We start from the raw sequence: 21,555 nt of genomic DNA, 5'->3' as shown, positions 1-21,555 counted from the left end.
GTCGGAATACACTATGGCTTGTAGTGTGGGGCCTGGTGCCGTGAAATCAATATAATCAGGTTTCTTTGGTCGGTCTGTGGGCTGCACGGCAGTCGGGAGCGATCACCTTGATAACTTATCAGCCAGCCAGAGCCTTGGCAGTCGCGATCAGTCGACCACACCCGCGCCTCGTCCAGCAGTGTACCAGCCACCTGCCACTAATACGTCCTTGCATTGTATCTCTGAATAACCATCCCCGTGTAACACCCCCAGCGGCCAGTGGCGGCGCGGCCCACCCCACCCCACTTCTACAAACAGCTACTCTCCCATTCTATCATCCTCTACCACCGCACCTCCACCCGCCCGGCGCGCGTGCTCGTCCGCACACCCTTGAAGGGCTTGTAACCTACGTCACCGGCGACCTTGAGCTGGTCGACGCGCATGCCCGAGAACGAGTAGTTGGAGATGGAGAATGCGACGTTGAAGGATGGGTCCGGAGTTGGGCGGGACGACCTGTGGGGCGCGGGTCAGTACTACTGACAAGGGACGTTTGTGGCCTCCGGGAGCAGGAGGTCAGAGCGCCGGCGCCGCGGCACGAGCGACATGTCACTGCCCGCAGCGTCACTCCAACATGTCGGGCAGGCAGGTACCCGGAGGCGGCGGGGACGCTACCCCAGAGCGTCGAGCGTCGCAGTCTCGCAGCTTCGGCTTGGCTGGTTCTTACAGTCCAATCCAGCCGGCCAGACGCGGGGGGATGGGCGCAGGTGGCACTGAACAAGAACGCTTCAAACACTCACGAGACAAACGACCCCGTCAATGTCGGCGGCCTCTCGCTCGCCACCAGCGAGCTGATCGTCCACCGCAAGATCTGGGTATGCGGGTCAAACTCGGCCGTGCCGCCGCCCACATGGCCGTCAACGGCGCCTTCTTGCTGCTGCTGTGCGCGGCCCAGGCCTAGCGGCCGCCGGTCGCCCGCGGGCGTGGCGGAGATGGACGTGGTGGTGGATCCGAGGAAGATGGAGACCACAATGTCCTCGATTGGTCGAGCGGTCACGCGCGGCGTGAGCGTGAGTGCAAAGCGGCCTGGGGAGGAGGTCAGGTGTGCGGTCCATGTAGCAACCAGATGCGTCCATGACGTCGAACTATCTGGCTTTGGGACTCACCCCCGTTGTCGTCCACTGTCATCTTGGCCTTGAGCGACACGGGCAGCTGCGACACCTCGCCAGCCGAGTAGTCGACGAGCTTGAACTTTCCGTCGGGCGGGATAAAGCTCAGCGCACCATCGCGCTCCCATCGCGAGTATCTGCAAGTCAGTACGTTGCACGGCAGGCAGGGACAATGTGGTAGCCGAGTCGGGTGAAGGTCCCCACAACGCGCTCCTCGCACGACTCACCGGATACAAGGGTGGAACGCCGGGTCTCCCATAGCCTTTCCATTGGTGAAACGGAGCACCAGGTCGGGGTTCCCGGACAGCCGCGAGTTGACATTGACGCGTCCCCACACGCTGCTCTGGATGACGTTTCCGCGGCGATCGGCGATGGCGTCGAGAGTCTCGACGAGGTCAAAGTAGATCTCGTTGTTGGCGTGCCGGACAGCAGAGCGGCGCCATGGTATTGGCGCCGTGTAGGGGGCGGTCGTGTGGGACTGGAGTCTGAGGTGGTGGTTAGCAAGCGCGCCCATGAGACCACCCACCCAGAGACGCCGGCGACGTTGAGCAGCTTGCGCATGAGACTGGGCGGCAGGACAATTTCCTTGAGCATGCTGGGCTCCATGGTCATGGGGTGGCCCTCGTCGAGCATCTCTTCAATGAGCTGAGAGAATGTCAGCTGGGGTCGTCCCGGCAGAACGCACCATGTACACAATCTCAAAGTTGTCCTTGACAGTGACCTCGGTGACCTCGCCGAGATACTCTCTCAGCGTGTCCAGAAAGCTCTCCAAGAATGCAAACGCAAACAGAGGGTTCACCTCGTCGCTGAGCGGCACGAGATATCGGAGTCCATCCCGCTCGAGGTGGCAGAGCGCGGCGCCGGCGCCGGTCCCCGTGCGTCCGAGGGCATTCACCCAGAGAACGGGATCCAGCTCTGCAACGGCCGCACCGCCGCTGGACCCGTTGCTGGACGATACGGCTGTTGCCTCGGCGCGCACGCGGGCGAGCTCGTGGTTGTACGCGTCAATGTGGACTGCTGGGTACGCGGGCGGGTGGGCTGCAAAGTTGGACGTGATGAGCGGTTTCCTGCGCGATGGTTAGTGGGGTTGCTCAGAAGACCATAACCCACCCGTTGGGGTCGAGGATGATGATGCCGTCGACGCGCATGGCGGCGAGAGGGGGTGGTGAGGACAAGAGATGGATGAGAGATTGAGTTGGGTGTCTCGTCGATGATCGATGACCACCTCTCGCTCGTCGGCACTTCCCTGTGTGCTGCGGGGACCCCGCATCCACTTGAAATCAGAATTTCCAAACCACAGCCAAAACGAGATTTCAGTCCTTCGCTCTTTCAACAACATCCAACAACCATGGCCGCCTACCGCACAGTCGACTTTTGGGCACCGGCGCTCTACGCCAACACCATTGAGGAGGTCGCCGTGCCCGAGCCAGGACCGAGCCGGGACCCCATCGTCCGCCACCTGCCCATCAAGTATGGCGAGTTTGAGAGCGTCGGCGTCATCAAGCGCATGGCCGCTGTCAACGGTGGTGTAAGTCGATGCCCCGAGCGTCCCCCGCTGTGTCTCCCAACTGTCACTGACCACTTGCTCCAGCTCCTTGTCGCCGACGACCAGTACCGCATCTCGGCCCTGTCCCTCCCTTCGCCCGACGACGAGACCGCCGTCCCGCTCGTGACGTCCCAAACCGCCATTCCCGTCCCCAAGGCCGGCAGCCAGTGGACCGGACTCGCTGCGCTGGGCGAGGGCGCCATCTCGTCGCTCGCCTCGGGCCGCGTGAGCCTGTTCTCGTCGGGCGCCGACGTGAGCGGCACCCTCAAGGTCGGCCGGCCGGTGCTCACCCTCTCCACCCCCTCGGGTCCTGGCGTGGGTGGTTCCAACACGTTCGCGCTCGCGGGCAAGGAGGTCGAGATCAGTGTGTGGGACGCGACGCGCGCCTTCTCGGCCACCCCGTCCTCGACATCAGCAACGGCAGCTGCTGCGAACAAGCGCAAAAAGGACGACCTGGCCCCCGGAGAGGTCTGGCGCGCCAAGAACGTTGCGCACAACTCGCTCCAAATCCGCCAGCCCGTGCACCACCTGTGCTCGTCGTTCCTGCCCAACTCCACCACCGACATTGTGACGGGCACCAAAGCCGGAAATGTGCGCCGGTACGACACGCGCCAGCGCAAGCCCGTGGGCGACTGGAAGGCCGCGCGCGAGGGCGGCGTCGGCGCCGTCATCCCCGGCGCAAACGAGCACGAGCTCTTCTTCGCCGACCACTCCTCCCTCACCGCCGCCATGGACCTGCGTACCGGCCGCATGCTGTATGCCGTCCCCGGCGTTGCCGCCAGTGCGGCGTTCATGCTCGCGCTGCCGACCCCGTCCCCGGCGTTCTCGCGCACCGCGGGCCTGGCGACGATTTCGTCCGACGCGACACTGCGCGTGTGCGCCACCACCCCGCCGGCGCTGCACCCGTCAAAGGGAAACGCGTCCGTCACGCCCGGCAAGAAGGGCAGCGTCGTCGGCGCCGTGGGCGGTGTGGGTGTGGGCTCGTTTGTGTTCCGCGGGTTTGGCAGCCACCGCGATGTGGTGCCGCCCAAGCCCGAGGGCGAGGACGCCGAGGAGGAGGATTACGATGAGGACGCCGAGGTTGGCGAGGAGGAGGAGGAGGAGATCTGGGGCGGTATGGGCGAGGCGGAGGCAGGGGACAGCGAGGACGAGGACGACGACGATGATGAGGAGGACGACGATGAGGACGAGGAGATGGACAGCGAGAGTGAGAGTGAGGATGAGGCGCCCAAGAAGAAGAAGGGCAGGAAGTAGCTCTAATTCGACCTGTTTCTTGGGTTTATTCATGTGCACTTGCTACGACATGCCACTTTTGCGACAAAAGAAAACATTTGACAGCATAAACGTTTGACAACTGACATTTCCTGACTTGGTACGGGTTCTACGATTCTACCACTCACGTCTGCTCTCCAGGCCCTTCCTGACCAGGCGGTCCTCCACGGCCTCTGCTTCCCATCCCACGCATCCCTCTTGCCCCGGCAAGACCGATACGGAAGATGCCAGGGAACCTAAACCCGGGGACGCCGCGCACCGGTCCGCGATCGTGGTCGGTGTACGGTGGCGGCGCGCCTGGAGGCGGGACAGCACTGCGCGCAGCCTTGTCTCGCGCCTTCTCCTCCTCACTCCGGGGGTGGCCCAGCACCAGTGCGCCAGAGTGCATGCCCGCCGCCGTGATGCCAAACACGAATGCGTCCTTGTCGCCGTCTTTGGGGAACGTCACGCGTGTGGGGTTGTCGACGTTGCGGCCGCCATGGCGCAGGATGCGGCCGTCTTCCGGTCCGCCGCCCGTGCCGCACTGGCCGTATGTGTTCTGGCCCCAGGTGTACATCTCGCCCGTGGTGGTCAGAGCTGCATAGTGCCAGTCTCCAGCCACGACCTGAAGGATTGGGAGGTCGTTGATGCCCGGTAACACTCGGGGTGTGGCGGTGCGGCCAGTGTCCGGAGCGTAAGCGTCGATGCGGCCGATGAGGACCTGGACAGACGACGTGTCCGTGGCGGCAGAGTACGTGAACACGTTGATCCACTGGGCAGAAATGTGCGTGATTGAGGGGGACGAAAAGTGGCGAAGCTGAAGCGTGAGCTGCCGCTTACAAACACTCCAACTCACGAATTGCCACGGCATGCTAATAGACGCGACCCACACCTCGCCGTTTCCCTTGAGGGCAAACACCTCCCTCTCGCCACACGCAATCTTGACAACCTTCTGCGCATCCTCGCGCTGCTTGTCCGTCATGCCGCCCTCGGCCTTCTCCCAGGCGCGCTCGGCGGTCTGGTCCTCGTCATCCTCGGGCTCGGGCCGGAGGGGAATCTTCTCGAGCCGGTGCACAACGTCAGCGCCGACGGTGCCCCAGTAGAAAATGCGAGTGAGGTCGTCGCCGTCAGCGCCAAGGGGGCCGTGCATGTCGTCGTCGCTCGTGAGAGAGTCCTTGTACTCGGCGCAAAACGGGTCCCAGACCACCACATCGCCAGACGACATGAGGCACGCTGAGACGTTCCAGCCCGCCTCGATCTGGACAATGTGCTGCGCGCGACCAGGCGCCGCAGCCCCCGTGGACGAAGGGGCAGTGAGCTCGGGAGCCGTGTGGTGGTATGCCTTGCCCCAGGCCTGCATCTCCCACACGAGGTTGTCGCTGTCGAGCACAAGCACGTGCTTGCGGCCCACAGCCATCGATTCAGCGTGAGCCGGCAAAGGGATGCGCGAGGGCTCGTCAACCGTCGCGTGTGGGTTACCCCAGTTGGGAATGTTGAAGCCGTAGCCGTCTCCGCTGAGCCTGCCTGATCGTCCTGTGAGCAACATGTACACCACCAGCACCACGCCTTTGCCCAGCACTCACCCCACACCCAAATCGCGCCTTGCATGTCGCGCGCGGCAAAGCTCCATCCGCCAGCCTGGAGATCCACAATGCCCACGGGCGCCGGCGGCTCGGCATCGTCGTGATACCTCGCCGTGCCCGGCGCCTGCTGGAGGTTTGCGCGCCACGTCCGCTCGCGCGTGTTCGAGTTGGCGTCAAACATGTCCGTCACGTCCATGGGTGTGTCGACAGCCTGGCGGATGGCGACCGACATGCCCGTGTGGGCGCGTACACTCTCGGCCCCCCCCAGTCGGGACTCGCCCGTCGATCCCCAGAGGTAGGTGCGTGGCCGGCGGAGACCCAGGTAGACGCGTTTGTACCAGTCCGCAGACGTGTTGTTGGCCGTCGCGAGCGCCGTGGCGCGATAGCTGAAGTCTTGCCGCGTCTTGGTGCGCCATACCGACGGGTCATTCTGGTGGCGACGTTAGCAAGTGGGTTTGGACTCAGCAGCAGCCTATGACCCACGCAGAGCGAGTGCAGGACCTTGCTCGTACTCGAGAGGCTGAGGATATCGTCGGTAGATAAGATGGGGAGGATGCTGTCAAGGAGGACTTCGGGCGGGAGAGACAGCAGGGACACGGGGGGAACAGTGGCTTCCGCGCTTGTGTCCGAGGGAGACGCGTCTGGTGCTGGCGGCCCGCTCATTGTGTTGTTGTTGAATGTGTGGACGGTGACGAAGCGGTGCCAAGCGAAACCAGTCTGTCTTGGTCGTGTTGGGTGGCAAAGGAAGCACATGTGGACGATTACGTCACGTCACGTGCACCACGTGCACCAGCCCTCACTGCCGCTGTGGCGACATCTAGACCTCCCCCAAGATTTGTTGATAGCGTATACATGCAGGTATCACTGTAGAAAAGCGCTCTCCCGCTTCCATCAGAGGGCCAGTAACCAGGTGGGATTATCAATGCCCTGTCCATCGAGGTCCATGGCATCAATTGCGGCGCGGACCTTGTCAACAGTTTTGTCTAGCTTGCTGACTGTGGCTTGGTCAAGCTTTGAGCGATCGATCAAGTCGAGCTCGAGCAGCTTGATAGACCAATCAATGGCAGCTGCACGACGACGAACGGCGGCATCCTTCTTGGCGTGGTCGAGAGCTTTGGCTTCAAGGTCGAGGCGGCGAGACTCGAGCTCGAGCTGTTTGGCCTGCATGATGACTGGTCGTTAGTTGAACCAACGCGTAGCGCAACTCACCTGCGGCCCTGGCCGGGGTGACCCCATCAAGGCGGGATCCCTCAGCCATGGAGCTGTCGTCCATAACCTCGTCCTTGATGGTGGGAGACTGGGCCTCGACACAGAACACGGGGCCCTGAGAGACGTCAGCAACCCCCCAAGCTCCACGTATGGTAGACGTACCGGGCAACACCGAACTGCGTCATAACTGGAGGTCCTATACTCGTCGGGATAAGTGACCATGGGGTCTCCAGGAGGCTCTTGATAACAACGAGGTTCATAAACAAACTCGGTGTCCTGGGGGTACGGTGTCGCGACGACCAGTGTGGTTGGCGCCATAGCGGACACGGCTGGCGTCTCGGTGGGGGGCATGATTGGAGGCTTGGGCAACTTGGACCACGAGTTACTGGAACTGGTGCAACTGCTGTCGCTCGTGTCACTTGTGTAGCTAGTGTCTTCCTCGATGATCGTGTTCAAAGACTTCTTGGGGGGTGGAGGGCGGAGCGGGCCAGGAGTGCGACGAGGGGCCGGGCAGAGAGTCATTGTCCTGGCGGCAGGTGAGCACTGGAAGGAGTGGGAGAATGAGAATGGTGGCCAGTGATGGGAGTATGGAGCGGATGGGGTGTGTTTTTATTGATGGTGAGTGACTGTATCCACTGATCATTGCAACATAACAGACTGATGAGGTTTGCCAACGACAGCAAATGGAGTTTGATTCTGGACTCACACGAGGGTGTTGTATGGCCCGGCTGTAAGAGTGGCGAGGATGTGGAGTGACTGAGTAAGGATAGTGAAGGAGGCAAAGGACGAAGGGAATGCGTGTTTTATAGAGTGCATTCCAACGACGCGCCCAACACGGACGCGGGACAATCGACAATCCAACAAGATCCACCGGCACACGACACAAAAGGGAATGTCCACAGCCTGTGCGAGCAGCGGTTCCCAACACCAAATGCAGGTCTCAAAGTTGGAATTTGTGATGCTTGATGGTGTTTATCACAACTGTCAATTTACACGTCCTCCATGCATGCATGGCGACACAATGCTGCAGAGATCAGAGAGTGGGTACAACCACCGTGCGTGCCATGGATGCCACCGCCAGCGAACGCTTGTGGACAGCGCCAGGCACCAAAAGTGGAGGCTTTTGCCACCCCTTTGCTTACCTAATCACAAGATTTCCATCGTTTGCAGATCGGCTTCAACACCTGCCAACTCTTTCATCTCCCACCATACCCATCCACAAGAACCCACCGGCCATGGCGTCCATAGCCGCCCCTTCGTCCCTCGCGACGTTTCCCTACGCACACGCGTCGTCCTCGCGCGTCCCCCACGTCACCCTCGCCCCAGTTCACGGCAGCAAGGGCCGCCTGGCAGTCGCTGCCGTCCACGGAGATGGTGTCTGGACCTACGACGTGGGTCGTGCTTTTGCTCTCCGACGACCTTCCGTTTGCTGACAAACGAACAGATCAAGACTCTCCGTCCCACCACCTCGTTTACCGTCCCCCCCTCGACATCCTTTTCGTGCGCTCCCGTGAGCTTTGTGACCGCCGAGACGGACGAGACTGGCGAGGCATCAAGCTCGCGCGTGACCGCGGCTGTCGTTGACAACGGCCGTGCTGTCTGGGTGTGGAGCGGAGAGGAGGGAGAGAAGCGTTCGGTGTCGCTCGAGACCCCGGCACACTCGGTCCACAGTGTCCGTGGAGATTGGCCCTTGGTGGTGGTTGGCGGTGACGGCAGCTTGTCGCTCCTCGACTCGGAGCTCAAAGTGACGTCCCTCGTCCAGTCGCGCAAGGGTGCCCGAGTGCATGCTGCTGGTGTTGTCGATGTGCCTCTGCGCGTGGTGGTTGTGGACGAGCGTGGCCGCGCATACGTGTACACCCTCGACGTCTCGGCTCCTCGTGCCGAGCTCCTCGCCGACGCCCCCCTGGCCAACACATCTGTCCTTGCGGCCGATGTTGGTTCGGATGGCACCTTGACAGCCATCGACAATGCCAACCGCGTGCACACCCGTACTGTCAAGGATATTGTGGACGGTACTCCCACCCAGCCCGGTCTCGCCCTCGCCCACCCTTCGACGCCCGCCGCGATCGTGTCCCTCCCCTCGAGCTCCCGTCCCCTCGCGGCTCTTGCCAGCCCATACCCTACCCCCAACGTCGCTCTCGTCGTGCCCAGCCACGACCTGCCTGCCGTCCTGGCCAGCACTTCGGTGTCGAGTGCGACCGACACCAAGATCACTCACCTCGCTGTCCTCGCTCGCCCTGCGCCGACGCACGTGATTCTCGGCACTGTCCTCTCGCACCCTGGCGACGAAGGTGGCCGCAGCGTTATCCATGTCGCCGACATGATCCTCCCTGCCGGCGGTGTCGGTCTCGCTCTCCTTGTCGGCTCGGCTGCTCGCACTGCCCAGGTCTTCAAGGCGGCTGCCGGCACCACGGCCCAGCCCACAGCCGACAAGATGCTCGAGGCCGTTTCGGCTGCTCTCCGCACCACCTCGCCCGACGCTGTCCCCCGCGCCGAGAAGGCCTTTGCCTCGTGGCTCGACGACGAGGACAAGCGTGCGTCGCCTGCCAAGCGTGCTGCCATCTCCGAGTCTGTTGTTCGCCGCGTCCTCGACGCTGTGTTTGGCGCCGCCCTCACCGGCGACAAGAAGACTGGCCCCTACGCTGCCAAGATTGTCCAGACTCTTGTGGACCGCAAGGCCGTCGCCGACTCGATGTGGGAAGGCGGCGTCGTCCTCGGTGCCCTCGTCCCTTGCGCTGACTGGCGTTCCATCTCTCGCCTGGTGCGCACCAACCCTTCGCTGCCGTCGCGCACCTCGGTCGCGCTCCTGGCGCGCGCCCTCGACTCGGAGCAGCCTCCGCTCGCCACGGTCCTCGACGACATTGTCTCGGGCCCTACCCCCGACCCGTCGTTCCGCGCCGAGCTCCGCAGCCAGCTCGACGGCGCCGGCGCCCTCCGCGTCCTCACCCAGCTGGCGCTCTGGGCCGAGATCTACGCCGAGCGCGGCGACGGCCTTGAGTCGTGGCCCGAGCGCGCGCCGCTGTCCAAGGAACCCAGCCTCGGCCACATTGTCGCCCACTCGTCGCTCCTGCTCGACGCGCACCTCCCGTCCCTCATGGCCATTCCCGAGGCCGAGCCCCTCCTCCTCCGTCTGCAAGAAGCGCTCGCGCCCGCCCTCGCGGCCCAGCAGGACTACCGCCGTATCCGCGCCCCCGTCGACGCTGCGCTCCGCCTGGCCAAGAACGTCAGCAACGCGGGCGACGACAAGGACAAGAAGGCCCGTGGTCGTCGTGTCCCCGCCCCGCAGGGCGGCATGGCCGAGGAGGCCGTGGGCAAGTGGCGTGTCGAGGACTTTGTCTTCTAGATAGAGGGCGAGCGAGCGAGCGAGTTAGGGTTGTGTAGCATGCATGATTGGGTACCATTGGAACGAAGGAGAGAGAAAGAGTCCACTGAACGCTTGTTTATGACCGCGAAGCATGTCTGGCGGTGCTGCATGTGGGATGAGAGCGAGCACGAATGGAGAATGTGGACGAGTAAGAGTCAAACGCTCAGTGTCCCCACATCCCACGATTGTATATCCGCGGAGATACCATGGATGTTGGCAGAGGAAGGCCCTCCAGCTCGCCTCGCTGCCAGTTCCTTGTGCGGTTGGCGGAGAGCTGGTGAGCGGGTGAGCTGCAGACGCTGGAGACGAGGCCCAGTGGTATGACGCGACGAGCAAGCCGACGCGCCATCAGTGAATCGACTGGTTATGGCGGCGGCCACGGGCCAGCTAGACTTGGACCGTTACAACCTTTGCCCGGCTCCATCGTGATCGCTCTCAGCACGTCTCTGGCAGGGCAGGAAGGAGTGGCCCCTCGGCGCTGAGCTCGACGAGGGGCCGCGCATGTTTGCATGTTTGCTAGCTAGTCACGTGAATTGATCCCAGTTGATGTCCTCTTGGCCATATCATCAACCCACACAGCAAAGAGCCACCGCTCTCCTCGACGCGTAAACACCCGCCGGCGCTGCTGGACGCTGCGTGCTCGCTGATCGGCGTGATCCTTGTGATCCAAGTCACGTGATTGCAGTGCCCGCTGTACCGCTGTGGTGTGCTGTGTGTTTTCCGCACCGCACGGCTCGCTGATCGCTGCAGCAAGTTTTTGTGCAGGGTGCGCAAGGGACGCTCGAGGAGCAGCCAGGAGCGCAGGAGCAGGAGCACGGCGAGGGCAGTCGCTTTGACTGTAGGGTAGTGGTAGGACTCGCAGCGACGCGGTGGTGGCGGTGGCGTGGACGCGTCTCTTCTGAGGATACCATGGACCTGACAAGCGCGTCAATGTATTGGCATCAGTGAGATCAGGCAGTGGCTAGGAGCGAGTGGCAGCAGCAGAAAAGAGCAAGGTGACAGAATACAAGTATGCATCTCGGTGGACGGCATGTACAAAATGGAATGAGCGAAAGCGAAGAAAGAACAGGTTGCTCGAAAGAAGAGGTGTGTAGCTCTTGCGCGTCGAGAGACTGCTCGTGCGCAGGTGGTTTGGTCTGGTGCAGTGCAGACTTGCTTAGGCGTCGGCGGCGACCTTCTTGCCCTTGGTCGACTTGGCAGGAAGGAGCTCGGAGAGAATGTTGGGGAGGACACCGCCCTGCGAGATGACGACCGAGCCGAGAAGCTTGTTGAGCTCCTCGTCGTTGCGGACGGCGAGCTGGAGGTGACGGGGGACGATACGCGACTTCTTGTTGTCACGAGCGGCGTTGCCGGCAAGCTCGAGGATCTCAGCAGCGAGGTCTGGTCGAGGTCAGCTACAGTGGAACGACGAAGCTGAGGCGACTTACACTCAAGGACAGCGGCGAGGTAGACGGGAGCGCCCGAACCGACACGCTGAGCGTAGTTGCCCTTCTTGAGGAGACGGTGGATACGACCAACAGGGACTGGGATGCAAGTCAGCAAAGGTGCAAAGGAATGAATGCAAGGGAGAGGCCATGTTACTCACACTGCAGGCCGGCCTTGGCCGAACGCGTGGTCGACTTGGAGTCGCCGCCCGACTTGCCACCAGACTTGCCACCGGAAGACATTGTGAAAGAGGTTGTTGTGGTTGGGGTGTGTGGGGTTGCGAAGACACGAGAAGGGTGGTTGTGAGAGAGTTGGAAGGAGAAGTGGATGGATGTGGAAGACGGAAGAGGTGAAGTGACGGGGTGGTCTAATATAGGCTCTGGCCTCCTGTGCGCGCTGTGGGTGGCGGGCCGTGTGTGTGTGTGTGTGTTGGCTGGCGGGGACGAAAACACCGTCATCAGAAATACATTTTATTTGTATTTTCCGTGACGTGGCCAAAAAGGCACGTGTTTGCGTGTTTTGCTCCCACGTCACCCAGCAGCGATCACCCACCCAGGCCACCCACGCCGCTCTGCTGCCTGACGACACACTCACCCACACCCGTCACTCACGCGCGCCATATATCAACTGGTTGCATCCATCCACTCGTCTCTCCTTCTCCCAACCTTTGTCTCCTCCACCACCCTTTCTCTGCAACTCTACCACCCACCCCACCCACACTCAAACTCCATCCACAATGGTCAGTATCCACCCCGCTCGCCACCCTCCCCCCCTCGACGCGTCCTGCTTGGGCCGTCGTCGCCACCACCACCACCATCCTTTGCCTTGCTTGTTCCTTCACTGACACCACACTAGCCCCCCAAGTCGTCCGTCGCTTCCAAGGCCCCAGCTTCGCAGGCCTCCAAGGCTCCCGCCGCCGCCTCCAAGGCTCCCGCCAAGGTGAGCTTACCCCCCCCCCCTTTGGTAAAGGTTCCCCCAGCTGACATCCATCCCAGGCCGCTAAGACCTCGTCCGCCAAGGAGGGCACCAAGAAGCGCTCCAAGAAGCGTGTCGAGTCGTACTCGTCGTACATCTACAAGGTCCTCAAGCAGGTCCACCCCGACACTGGTATCTCGTGAGTAGTCGGCTGGACTGCGCTCGGATGCCTCAAGCTCTGCGTCATCCAGCCCGTGCCCCCTTGCCTTGCTTCCTTTGCTGACACTTGCACAGCAACAAGGCCATGGCCATCCTCAACTCGTTCGTCTCGGACATCTTCGAGCGTATTGCCACCGAGGCCTCCAAGCTCGCTTCGTACAACCACCGCTCGACCATCTCGTCGCGCGAGATCCAGACTGCCGTCCGTCTCATCCTCCCCGGCGAGCTTTCCAAGCACGCCATCTCCGAGGGCACCAAGGCCGTCACCAAGTTTACCAGCTCCAAGTAAACGCGTAGAGGTCCTGCTTGCTCTCTCTCTTCCTACCGAGAAACCAACCTTCCTCCTCTCTCCTCTCTCTTCTTCGTAGCCACTATGGCCTGTACTTCGCTTTTTGATACTTCCATTGTGATGCACCACCACCGTGTATGTTTATACTACTACCTTGTGCGAGCAGCCTGCGTTTCGGCATGAGCTGTCGAGGCTGGTGCTTAGAGTTGGGTTGGACATGACCGCGCTCGTGCGCGCGCCGTCACTGGCGCAGAGGGCAAAAAGGGCCCAGAGCAAACGCGTCGCGTCCACCGACCAGCCACCATGATGATGCGCCAGACCCCCTCGTCGTCGACATTTCTTCACCTCTCAAGCCCCCTCTCGCTTGCTCGCTCCCTTGCTCCCTTGCTCCCTCAGACGCCAATTCACACCACCACCCTGCATGCCCCCTTTGAACCGCGCACCGCCCATCCGCTGGTCATGGATCATGGACGCCAAACCAAAACAGTAAACACGCGGAACTAAAACACTCACCATCACGTGACTTGTCGGCTCTGATACACACACTGGTACACTGAACACCCTTTGGGCCTTTGGGAGCAAGCGCGTCCACGCCTCAGGCTGTCTCTTGAGAAAGACAAACATGGAACGGATGACTTTGTTCTTGACCGCTTTTACGGTTCTGTAGAAGTGGGAGGAGGTCGGAGGGTCGGAGGAGGACGCGGAGGAATATTGTGGCACAAAAGCAGGCCGTACCAATTGCCGCCACAAGCACTGTGTGCATGCATTGGTGACGCAGTGGCACATGTGTGTCGTGCACGGTGATCTTACCTTGGAGAGCATACAGAGGCGTATTCACCTTGGACTGTCTTTAGGCATTAGGGTGGACTGCTAAAGAGCTGAAGAGGCCATGAGCCGTGGGACGTGGGCGCAAGGCGATTAAACAGTCCACCACAGCTCAACAAATGATTGTTTGCTATATTTCGAACGCACACCCCCACACATTCGCCTCCAGCAACACACCATGCTTCATGTCCATGTCTCCATGTTCATCCCAGACGGAAAATATGGGGCGTAATGGGTCCTCATCACGCCAGGCTTTGTCCCGCTGCATCGTGTACGTGCTGAGCTCGTCGCCTGCCGTGTTGAGAACAATAGTTTGGACCGAGACCTCTAGTGGCACCCAATCTCTCCAGCCTCTGGCCTTTCGCTTACTCACAATTTCACCAGTCCCCCGTGGCACTGGAATATTGTAACTCGCTGATGCGCTCATGTTTCCTGGTCCATCTCTCTTGGGTACCATCATCTCGGGACAATCCTGCTGCGGCACCCTGCCGAGGTGGCCGCAAGCCCTACCTAGCTCACCACAAATTGCCCGGGTCTCACAGACCTAGCTTGCCCCACTCGTTGTCCTCCTCTCCTCGCTTGACCGCATTTTCCCAGTGACCTTTAGGGGAAAAAACCTAGTACCGGCGACAAATGTGGTCTGCCGCAGACCAGCACGCCAGTTGATTTCAATTGATTTCCTTTTTTGCACCTCACTGCTCGACCACACGCAACGATTATCGGTTCCTGCCACCCCCAGTCATTAATTCTGGGCGCACCACACCAAACAGCGTGCAAGAACCACGCCAATGCATCTTCTTACGAGCTCCATTATCGATCACTACAGACAACCCCACCTCCTTTCTTTCTCCCCCTCTGTACACCTCCGCTCACAACGTTAGACGGTGAGCTGGTACTCGTACTCGTCGCTGCCGCTCTGCGACACCCAGAGGATGATCCCGCTGGAACCTGTCAGCTTTGCAACCACTGGACGTCCGGGGTTTCGCAGCTCACGAAAGCATGATTCCGGCATTCATGCCCACATTCGCCGCGCCATAGTAGATGTACTCGGTGTACCCGTTGACAATGTACTTGAGGATGAGGACCGTCTGTGAAAATCACGCACACTCGTCAGCGCACAGTCGCCGTAGGTGTTTACCGCAAGCCAACGTCGCACCTACCAGGCTGCCGGCCAGACCGCCGGCCATGAGCGCCACGCCAATGAAGAGGACCACACGCGCGCGCCATGCCGCGGGCCCGTCGGTGCCCCATGAATCCCCCGAGAGCGCCGCGTGCAGGTGCGACTTGTCCAGGAGCGAGGTGACGAGGAAGCCCACTGGCGGAGCGCAGAGCGCAGTGCGTCAGCTGCTGAATTCACCACCCACCGCCGCCACCATCACCACCATTCGGCCGCGATCATCTTTGCATACTCACAAGTGGAGCAGATGGCCGGAATCCAGTCCACAAACGCGACGTGCACAGGTACAGTATCGTACGGCGCATCGGGCGGTGGGCGGGAGTACTTGGACACGGTGGCCGCATCGATCATGAGGAAGAACGAGAGGGTAAACTGTGTTGGTGGGTGAGTCTTGGCGCCTTGCCGCCATGGCCCATTCTGGAGATCGCATTACCCACCAGTGTGCCGGAGATGTACGTCCCGACCGCACGCGCACGCGGGCCAATCTCAAAATGGGGCAAGTTGATGCGGAACACGCCCCGGGGGTCGTATGGCGCCTGGTGGTGTCAGTGTGGGGTACACCGGAGGAGCGCGGTGGGGAAAGTGGGCAGGTATCGAGACGTCGGACGGTGTCTTTACCTGCCCCTCTCGCGAGCTGCACGGGAAGGAGGAGTACAGCGAGCATGTCACCTCTGCGTAAAGCACCCATACTCACCCTTGGGACGGACATTGTGGTTGGATGGCGGGAAGAGGATGAGGAGAGAGGAGAGATGGAGATGCCCGAAAGGAACGGTGGAGGTGGATCAGGATATCAGGAGAGCGTTCATTGTGTCGTCATGTCGGTGGCGGCGGGAGCAAAATGCCCAGCAGGTGATCAGGTGAGTGGCTTCGACGTCCGAAGTTGGTGGGCCATCGTCTTGTGTCCTGTCAATAAACAAGTGGTCTCACCAGTTGGCAAGTGACCTTGGGCCAAACCAAGTGGCCACGTGGGGAAGTTGCGGAAGAGTAAGTGTTTGTCAGTTCAGCTGACGCAGCAAATGTGCATATTAACGGCACCGCCACAACACACGGAAGCCAGTCACAGCAGGACTTGCACATGGCAGACACTTCACCTCCTCTTTCTTTCTCACTCAACTACTTCATGTCACATCTCTTACTCCCTGGAAGAAGCCACAGGGTCGACACGGCCGTCCTGGAACTCGACGGCGTCGTTGACGTATTGGCGGGTGGCGGCCAATCCTTTGGTGTGGTCCATTTTGGGCATGAGGCTCACAGGAGCCACGCGCTCCCATTCGGGAGTGTTGCCCATGGTATCGTCACGCGCTTGGTTGAGGTCAATGAGGCCGAGGCGACTGGCAACACGGCGGACCTGGCGCTGAAAGGTGCGACCTTTGGAAGGGGTCTTGACCGGAGTCTTGGGAGTCTTGGGCGGAATCTTGGATGGGGTCTTGGGCGGATTCTTGGTCGTCGTCGGAGCTTCGGTCGTGGCAGGAGCTTCCTCTGCCTTGGTCTTGCCCGCGATTGCTTCAATGGGGCGTTCGCGCTTCGACAAGGGAGGAGCATACACCTGAATGCGGGTATCACCCAAGGCAAGGCCGGCGTTGTGCATGGCCCCGCAGGTGATAGAATAGAAAAAGACGGGCGAGCCGGTCGCATCCCGAATATCGCAGTGGCGGAGGTGAACTTTGCCTGGATGGAATGGGTCCAACAAGTCTTCCCGCTTAACAGTGTAGACAGCACCCCCAGCTGTAAGGGCTACAGCATACCTCTTCGCAAAGGCAACTTGGACAATGGGGAGGTCTTGGAACTTGACCAACGAGACTGCATGGCGAGGGAACAGTGGGGGACGCTTGCCGATGCGGACCGAGCCAATGACAAGGTTTGATTGGGTCCAAGAGCCGTCAGGTAACTGGGTTGTCGTGCCGTGGGCGGCCACCTCGGTGCCGTAGGGGTTGGCGTAGATGTGAGTCGTGGAGGGTAAAGACAGGCCGTCGACCTGGGGACATTAGCCCCGTGGATAGCCGGTGAACATACCAGTTGCCAAACGACAGACCCCCTCTCCAGCTTTTCGGTCTTGAGCTTGCTTGTCATCCAGACGCTGCCGGTCGCCTTGAGCGCAAGAACACGGCCCCCACAACAAGCAATGGCAGTCACTCGCTGAGAGCCGGACGAGGTCTTTCCCCCCTCCCCCCTCACAGCTTCACTGAACTCGGTAGGGTCGGAGGGGAGAGGTGGCAGTCGGAATATACCTGGCTCAGTGCCCTTTTTGACGGTCGACATGAACAGTTCTTCATTGTGCAGTGCAAGGTGGCCCTTGAGGTCCTTGAAGGTCTCTTGAAACGTCGGAGAGCTTGGGATCCAGGCGAGAATAGTGTAGTTGCTGAGCAAGCAAGCGGAAACGGTGCTTCCTTTCGAGACCTTTGAAATCCTCGGCGGTTCGGTGTCCGAGGCAAGTTGACCCAAGGTGGAAAACTGGTCCCTGCTGTGACGATACGCCTGGTGGTCAGGACTTGCCGTAGGCTGACAGCACTTACATGAGACCAGTTGTCAAGGTCGAAGAGTTGCTCCAAGACCAGAGGGTTTTGGTCCAAGGCGAGGAATCCGTCAGATCCGCCCACAACCTGCGAGACGGAGGTGGGCAAAGGAATCGGGCGCGCGGCGGTGGTCCACGGAGCTAAGGCTTTATCGACCTCTGCCTCTGGGTCGGTGCTGTCTGCAGTAGGTCCTCCAGGAGCTCGCCTGTCAGCATGTCACGAGGTACACAGGTGTACTCACCAAGGCGCCAGAGCCCACCGCGCGAGTCCCGGGCCACAAGTTGATGTCCTGTAGCAGACAACTGGACGAGGTCGACGGGCTTCACTTTGGCATGGCGGCCGTTGCGGAATGTGCTCTTGATGTCGTCATTCGACGCCCAGCGGATGAGCTCTGGGGTCTGATTGGGTCTGACAAAGAAGACACCTTGCGCTTCGGTGTACTTGGGGAACAGGTCGGTGACTTCCGTGGCCGGGAAGGTGGTGGGATTGCTGCGGTGAGAGACATGTTGCAGTGATTGTTTACCGCCGCCCTGCCCAAGCTTGGACCAGAACCCGACCGGTGCGCCGCCATCCCACTCATCCCACACAAACGCGCGAGGGTGCCGGAGGCCGAGATACACCTTTCGCATCCACCCCGGCTCACGACGACCGGAGTGGAGGAAGGCCGGGCAGTCCGGAAAGTCGGTTAGGATACGGCGACGCCAGAAGCTGTCCTCATTCTGCCGGCGTCAGTTTCCCACCACCAAACTACGTCATAAGTCAACTCACCAGGACCGTGACGAACCGCTTGGACGTGCGGCACAGGAGGAGCACATCCTTGATGGTGAGGTGTGGAAGGATGTACTGGAGCAGGATCTCCTTGGGGAGAGAGGAGAGGGATGATGGAAGGCGCCGACGAGTAGCGGTTGATGGAGCGCGGCGCCTACGCGCAGGGCGTGGGGGCGTCATGTGTCTGGGTGGCGAAGGTGGAGGGTGAAGCACAAAGCTGGGGAGTGATAAAGGGGGAGCACGAGCGGTCCCAGCGACCTCTGGCATGATGAGAAGTGGTGGGTGATGGAGGGGGTGATGGAGGTAACACGAAATGAAGCGGATGTGGAAGAATGAGAAGCAAGTTGATCGGGTGGCAAAACAAATCAGTCGGGCTGAGCCAAAGCGTACGCCTGTTCCTTGATCGACACATCCACGGACCACCACCGTTCACCAGGCAAGGACTGCTTTCTGTACCTACTGACCTCGGTACAAGCACCACGTGCATACACGAATAACTATCACTACTTGCAACCGGACAGGGTTACTGGTACTCTTCCATTACAGCAGGCATAACCACTTGTCAACTCGACAGGCTACATGAACTCCCTCCTTACTACGCTAGGCACTTTCAGACATCATTCGACCTATGTTGTTCCATCGCTACGGGAGAAATACCTCACGGGGGTCAACACGACCGTCGTCATACTTGATGAGCTTGAGCGAGTTGTGGTGCTCCATGCCAAGACAGTATGGCGTGTGACACATGCCACAGCGAGCAGTCGTGACACTGGCACTGGACGTGTCGGCAACGAAGACGCCTCCAAGCCACTTGACGACACTGCTGGAGCCCTTGAAAGAGGAACGTTTGGTGGGCGAGGCGTTGCCGTTGCCCGGAGCGACCTTGACGGCGTTCGGTTGGTCAGAGGTAATCTTGGGAATAAAGTCGGCAGTGTCGCTGCGGGCAGGGCGCGTGGGGGTAGCTGCACCGTTGGCCGGGGGGAGAGTGCCCCATGAAATCTGACTGCTGAGCGACAACGACGAGAACTTGCGGTGGAGTGTGGAACGAGAGCCGGTCCGCTTGTGGCGAAGAGCACGCGGCGCATCAGCTTCCGGAACGTCCTTGACAGGCGGCGCATAGATCTGGATGCGGTTGTCACCCAAGGCGAGCGCGCCGGCGTGACGGGTACCGGCAGTGATGGCGTACACAAAGACGGGAGCGCCATTCTGGTCCACAAACGGCACCTGGCGTACAGGTGTCATCCTGCGGACCATGTTGCGGTGGTCCACTGAAATGTTTGGGCTCAGGTTGCAACCCCAGGTATAGACCTCACCGGTGGCGGTCAGAGCCGAATAGTGAAAGTGGCCAAGCGCAACGTCGACAACTGGAAGGGAAGTGAACGCAGCGGGTTGGAACGATTCGCGCACGCTGGTGTCCGGGTCAAACCAACCGAAGCGGAGGTACGATGGGGTCCAGTGGGTCGCACTGATGGAGATTGGTGTGCTGTGGGTAGCAATGACATCGTCGTAGACGTAGAGATGGGTCGTGTCGGGTCCAGAGAAGTATGGCATCTCACAGTCAGCACTAGGTAACGTATCCAACTCACATAACGCCAGGTCCAGGAGGTGGGAACTCGTTCTTGAGGATACGCGACCCAGACCTCGCCATTCTGCTTGAGGGCGGCAATGAACTCTCTGCCACAAGCAATCTTGACAATCCGCTCGCCAGCAGCACATGAGTCATGGTCAAGGTGCTCCTCCTCGAGATCAAAAGATGGGATCACAGGTAGCATGCGAGCCGAGCTGAGGAACGAGTCCTCGTACTTGTCCAGGTGCCCCATCGTGAACTCATAGGCCTGGCGTGGAATGTAGAAGTTCCAGTCATCCATGTGAGGTTGGCGTCCCTTGGTCATCCAAACGCACACCCTGCTCTGCTCCATGAGACATGCGGCGTACTGATGTCCGACGGCAAGCTGGGTGATGCGTGGGGTAAGAGGACCGTGACCGCTCGCTCTGCAGGCGTATAGGTTGTGACCGGCTTCATGAAGGGCCTGTGTGTTAGCGCATGGTTGGATCAGATGTACTCACGGTATCCCAGTTGGGGAGCTGAAAGACGCTGTTGTCCTCGTCAAGGACAAGCACGTCGGTCGGTCCAGCAGTGACATCCGCCACGGGCATGGGAAAGGGGATAGCCGTAGGACGAGAGAGCAGTTTACCCTCTGTGGAGAGCTTGCCTGGGAACGTCAGAATGTCTCCCACCCATTGACGGCTTACCGAATCCCCAGAGACCTCCACGCGAGTCGCGTGCCACGAATCCGTGGCCGCAAGCGTGCCACTCGACGAGATCAATGGAATGGAGGAAGCCCTTGTCCTTTTCGTAGCTGTTCTGGTGCCATGGGATAAACGAGTCGCTGTCGGCCATGGCGATGCCGCTTATGGCTTCGTAGAACGTGTGAACGCCGTTGTCGGTAGCGTGGACAGGAAATCCCGAGGTGACTTCGCAAGGAGTGTCCATCCATCCCCAAGTGGCATGCTTGAAAGGATCCGCGGGTTGAGGTGCCTCTAGAGGCTCAGCATGAGGGTTGGTGAGGGCAGCCTTGATGCCCCAGATAAAGGGGCGTGGGTGGCGGAGGCCGAGATAGACGCGACGACACCAACCGGGACGCGAGTGCTTGGTCTCGAGGAGGAAGGCGGGGCAGTTAGGAAAGTCGACAGCGGTGCGGGCCATCCAGAAGGCGTCGTTGTCCTGTACGTCAGTGTGGCTCCAACGATCAACTTTGGCTCACCAGGAGGCGGTACATGGTCTTTGATGTGCGGCAGACGAGGAAGATCTCCTTGGTGGTTAGGTGAGGGAAGATGCCGCGGAGAATGACCGGCTCGGGAAGGGCGGCGAGGGGATCAATCCTGGGTGTCATGTACAAGTGACGACGGTAGTGGTGCTCGTTGAAGGAGGAAACGGTGGCCTGTGAGGCCACACGACCTGGATCCATGGTGGGATGGGTAGACAGGATGGGTGAGAGGAGTGCAACAAGACAGAGAGAGAAGGAAGAAACACAAAGGCAAGGAAGGAAGGATGGGACGACTGGGTGAGTGAGTACAAGGGGCAAGGTCGTTTGAGAGAGTGGTGGGGGTGGGGGTGGCACTAGTGCCATGCGCGTGACCTGTTCCGCCCCAACCACACGCGTCAACGACAAACAACCCTTCCATAAGTCAGACACTGTACTGTGGCTGTGACAGCCACCACTCAACACGCCAGGATGCAGTGCAGAAACAGCAGGTTTCTTGTCCCTCGTCTACGTGGCAGCAAGAGAATGTGGATTCTCTCAAACCCACCAGAAACGTCAAAC

The 21,555-nt window shown here is 60.5% G+C and overlaps 10 protein-coding genes across 10 annotated transcripts; 3 read left to right on the top strand and 7 right to left on the bottom strand.

Annotated features, from left to right (window-relative positions):
• Positions 1–55: 55 nt before the first annotated feature.
• EHS24_007727 (uncharacterized protein) lies at positions 56–2,293 on the bottom strand (the record flags this gene model as incomplete). Its single annotated transcript, XM_028623072.1, has 8 exons — positions 56–106; positions 390–492; positions 777–1,062; positions 1,143–1,282; positions 1,373–1,630; positions 1,672–1,790; positions 1,831–2,212; positions 2,256–2,293. The coding sequence occupies 8 exons, from the start codon at positions 2,291–2,293 to the stop codon at positions 56–58; spliced, it is 1,377 nt and encodes a 458-aa protein (XP_028476965.1).
• A 200-nt stretch (positions 2,294–2,493) lies between these two features.
• On the top strand, positions 2,494–3,945 carry EHS24_007726 (uncharacterized protein; the record flags this gene model as incomplete). Its single annotated transcript, XM_028623071.1, has 2 exons — positions 2,494–2,673; positions 2,737–3,945. 2 exons carry the CDS (start codon positions 2,494–2,496, stop codon positions 3,943–3,945), a joined length of 1,389 nt encoding a protein of 462 aa, XP_028476964.1.
• Positions 3,946–4,087: 142 nt separating this feature from the next.
• EHS24_007725 (uncharacterized protein) lies at positions 4,088–6,188 on the bottom strand (the record flags this gene model as incomplete). Its single annotated transcript, XM_028623070.1, has 4 exons — positions 4,088–4,759; positions 4,799–5,466; positions 5,526–5,955; positions 6,009–6,188. 4 exons carry the CDS (start codon positions 6,186–6,188, stop codon positions 4,088–4,090), a joined length of 1,950 nt encoding a protein of 649 aa, XP_028476963.1.
• A 228-nt stretch (positions 6,189–6,416) lies between these two features.
• EHS24_007724 (uncharacterized protein) lies at positions 6,417–7,256 on the bottom strand (the record flags this gene model as incomplete). Its single annotated transcript, XM_028623069.1, has 3 exons — positions 6,417–6,697; positions 6,735–6,849; positions 6,897–7,256. The coding sequence occupies 3 exons, from the start codon at positions 7,254–7,256 to the stop codon at positions 6,417–6,419; spliced, it is 756 nt and encodes a 251-aa protein (XP_028476962.1).
• A 713-nt stretch (positions 7,257–7,969) lies between these two features.
• On the top strand, positions 7,970–10,077 carry EHS24_007723 (uncharacterized protein; the record flags this gene model as incomplete). Its single annotated transcript, XM_028623068.1, has 2 exons — positions 7,970–8,125; positions 8,179–10,077. 2 exons carry the CDS (start codon positions 7,970–7,972, stop codon positions 10,075–10,077), a joined length of 2,055 nt encoding a protein of 684 aa, XP_028476961.1.
• A 1,177-nt stretch (positions 10,078–11,254) lies between these two features.
• HTA1_2 (histone H2A) lies at positions 11,255–11,765 on the bottom strand (the record flags this gene model as incomplete). The annotated part of the gene is made up of 3 exons (XM_028623067.1): positions 11,255–11,478; positions 11,526–11,621; positions 11,684–11,765. The coding sequence occupies 3 exons, from the start codon at positions 11,763–11,765 to the stop codon at positions 11,255–11,257; spliced, it is 402 nt and encodes a 133-aa protein (XP_028476960.1).
• A 494-nt stretch (positions 11,766–12,259) lies between these two features.
• HTB1_2 (histone H2B) lies at positions 12,260–12,946 on the top strand (the record flags this gene model as incomplete). The annotated part of the gene is made up of 4 exons (XM_028623066.1): positions 12,260–12,262; positions 12,379–12,462; positions 12,519–12,637; positions 12,733–12,946. 4 exons carry the CDS (start codon positions 12,260–12,262, stop codon positions 12,944–12,946), a joined length of 420 nt encoding a protein of 139 aa, XP_028476959.1.
• Positions 12,947–14,648: 1,702 nt separating this feature from the next.
• On the bottom strand, positions 14,649–15,657 carry EHS24_007720 (uncharacterized protein; the record flags this gene model as incomplete). The annotated part of the gene is made up of 6 exons (XM_028623065.1): positions 14,649–14,712; positions 14,765–14,859; positions 14,932–15,086; positions 15,185–15,320; positions 15,386–15,484; positions 15,643–15,657. 6 exons carry the CDS (start codon positions 15,655–15,657, stop codon positions 14,649–14,651), a joined length of 564 nt encoding a protein of 187 aa, XP_028476958.1.
• Positions 15,658–16,080: 423 nt separating this feature from the next.
• EHS24_007719 (uncharacterized protein) lies at positions 16,081–18,409 on the bottom strand (the record flags this gene model as incomplete). The annotated part of the gene is made up of 5 exons (XM_028623064.1): positions 16,081–16,923; positions 16,962–17,399; positions 17,462–17,640; positions 17,703–18,180; positions 18,230–18,409. The coding sequence occupies 5 exons, from the start codon at positions 18,407–18,409 to the stop codon at positions 16,081–16,083; spliced, it is 2,118 nt and encodes a 705-aa protein (XP_028476957.1).
• A 462-nt stretch (positions 18,410–18,871) lies between these two features.
• Positions 18,872–21,198, bottom strand: EHS24_007718 (uncharacterized protein; the record flags this gene model as incomplete). The annotated part of the gene is made up of 5 exons (XM_028623063.1): positions 18,872–19,780; positions 19,816–20,259; positions 20,297–20,442; positions 20,483–20,954; positions 20,995–21,198. The coding sequence occupies 5 exons, from the start codon at positions 21,196–21,198 to the stop codon at positions 18,872–18,874; spliced, it is 2,175 nt and encodes a 724-aa protein (XP_028476956.1).
• Between the last annotated feature and the right edge of the window lie 357 nt (positions 21,199–21,555).

Source organism: Apiotrichum porosum (assembly GCF_003942205.1).
Source record: "Apiotrichum porosum strain DSM 27194 chromosome Unknown scaffold_5, whole genome shotgun sequence".
NCBI classification, from domain to species: domain Eukaryota; kingdom Fungi; phylum Basidiomycota; class Tremellomycetes; order Trichosporonales; family Trichosporonaceae; genus Apiotrichum; species Apiotrichum porosum.
The sequence above is the reverse complement of the archived record's forward strand: the minus strand, read 5'-3'. Positions and strand labels throughout refer to the sequence as shown.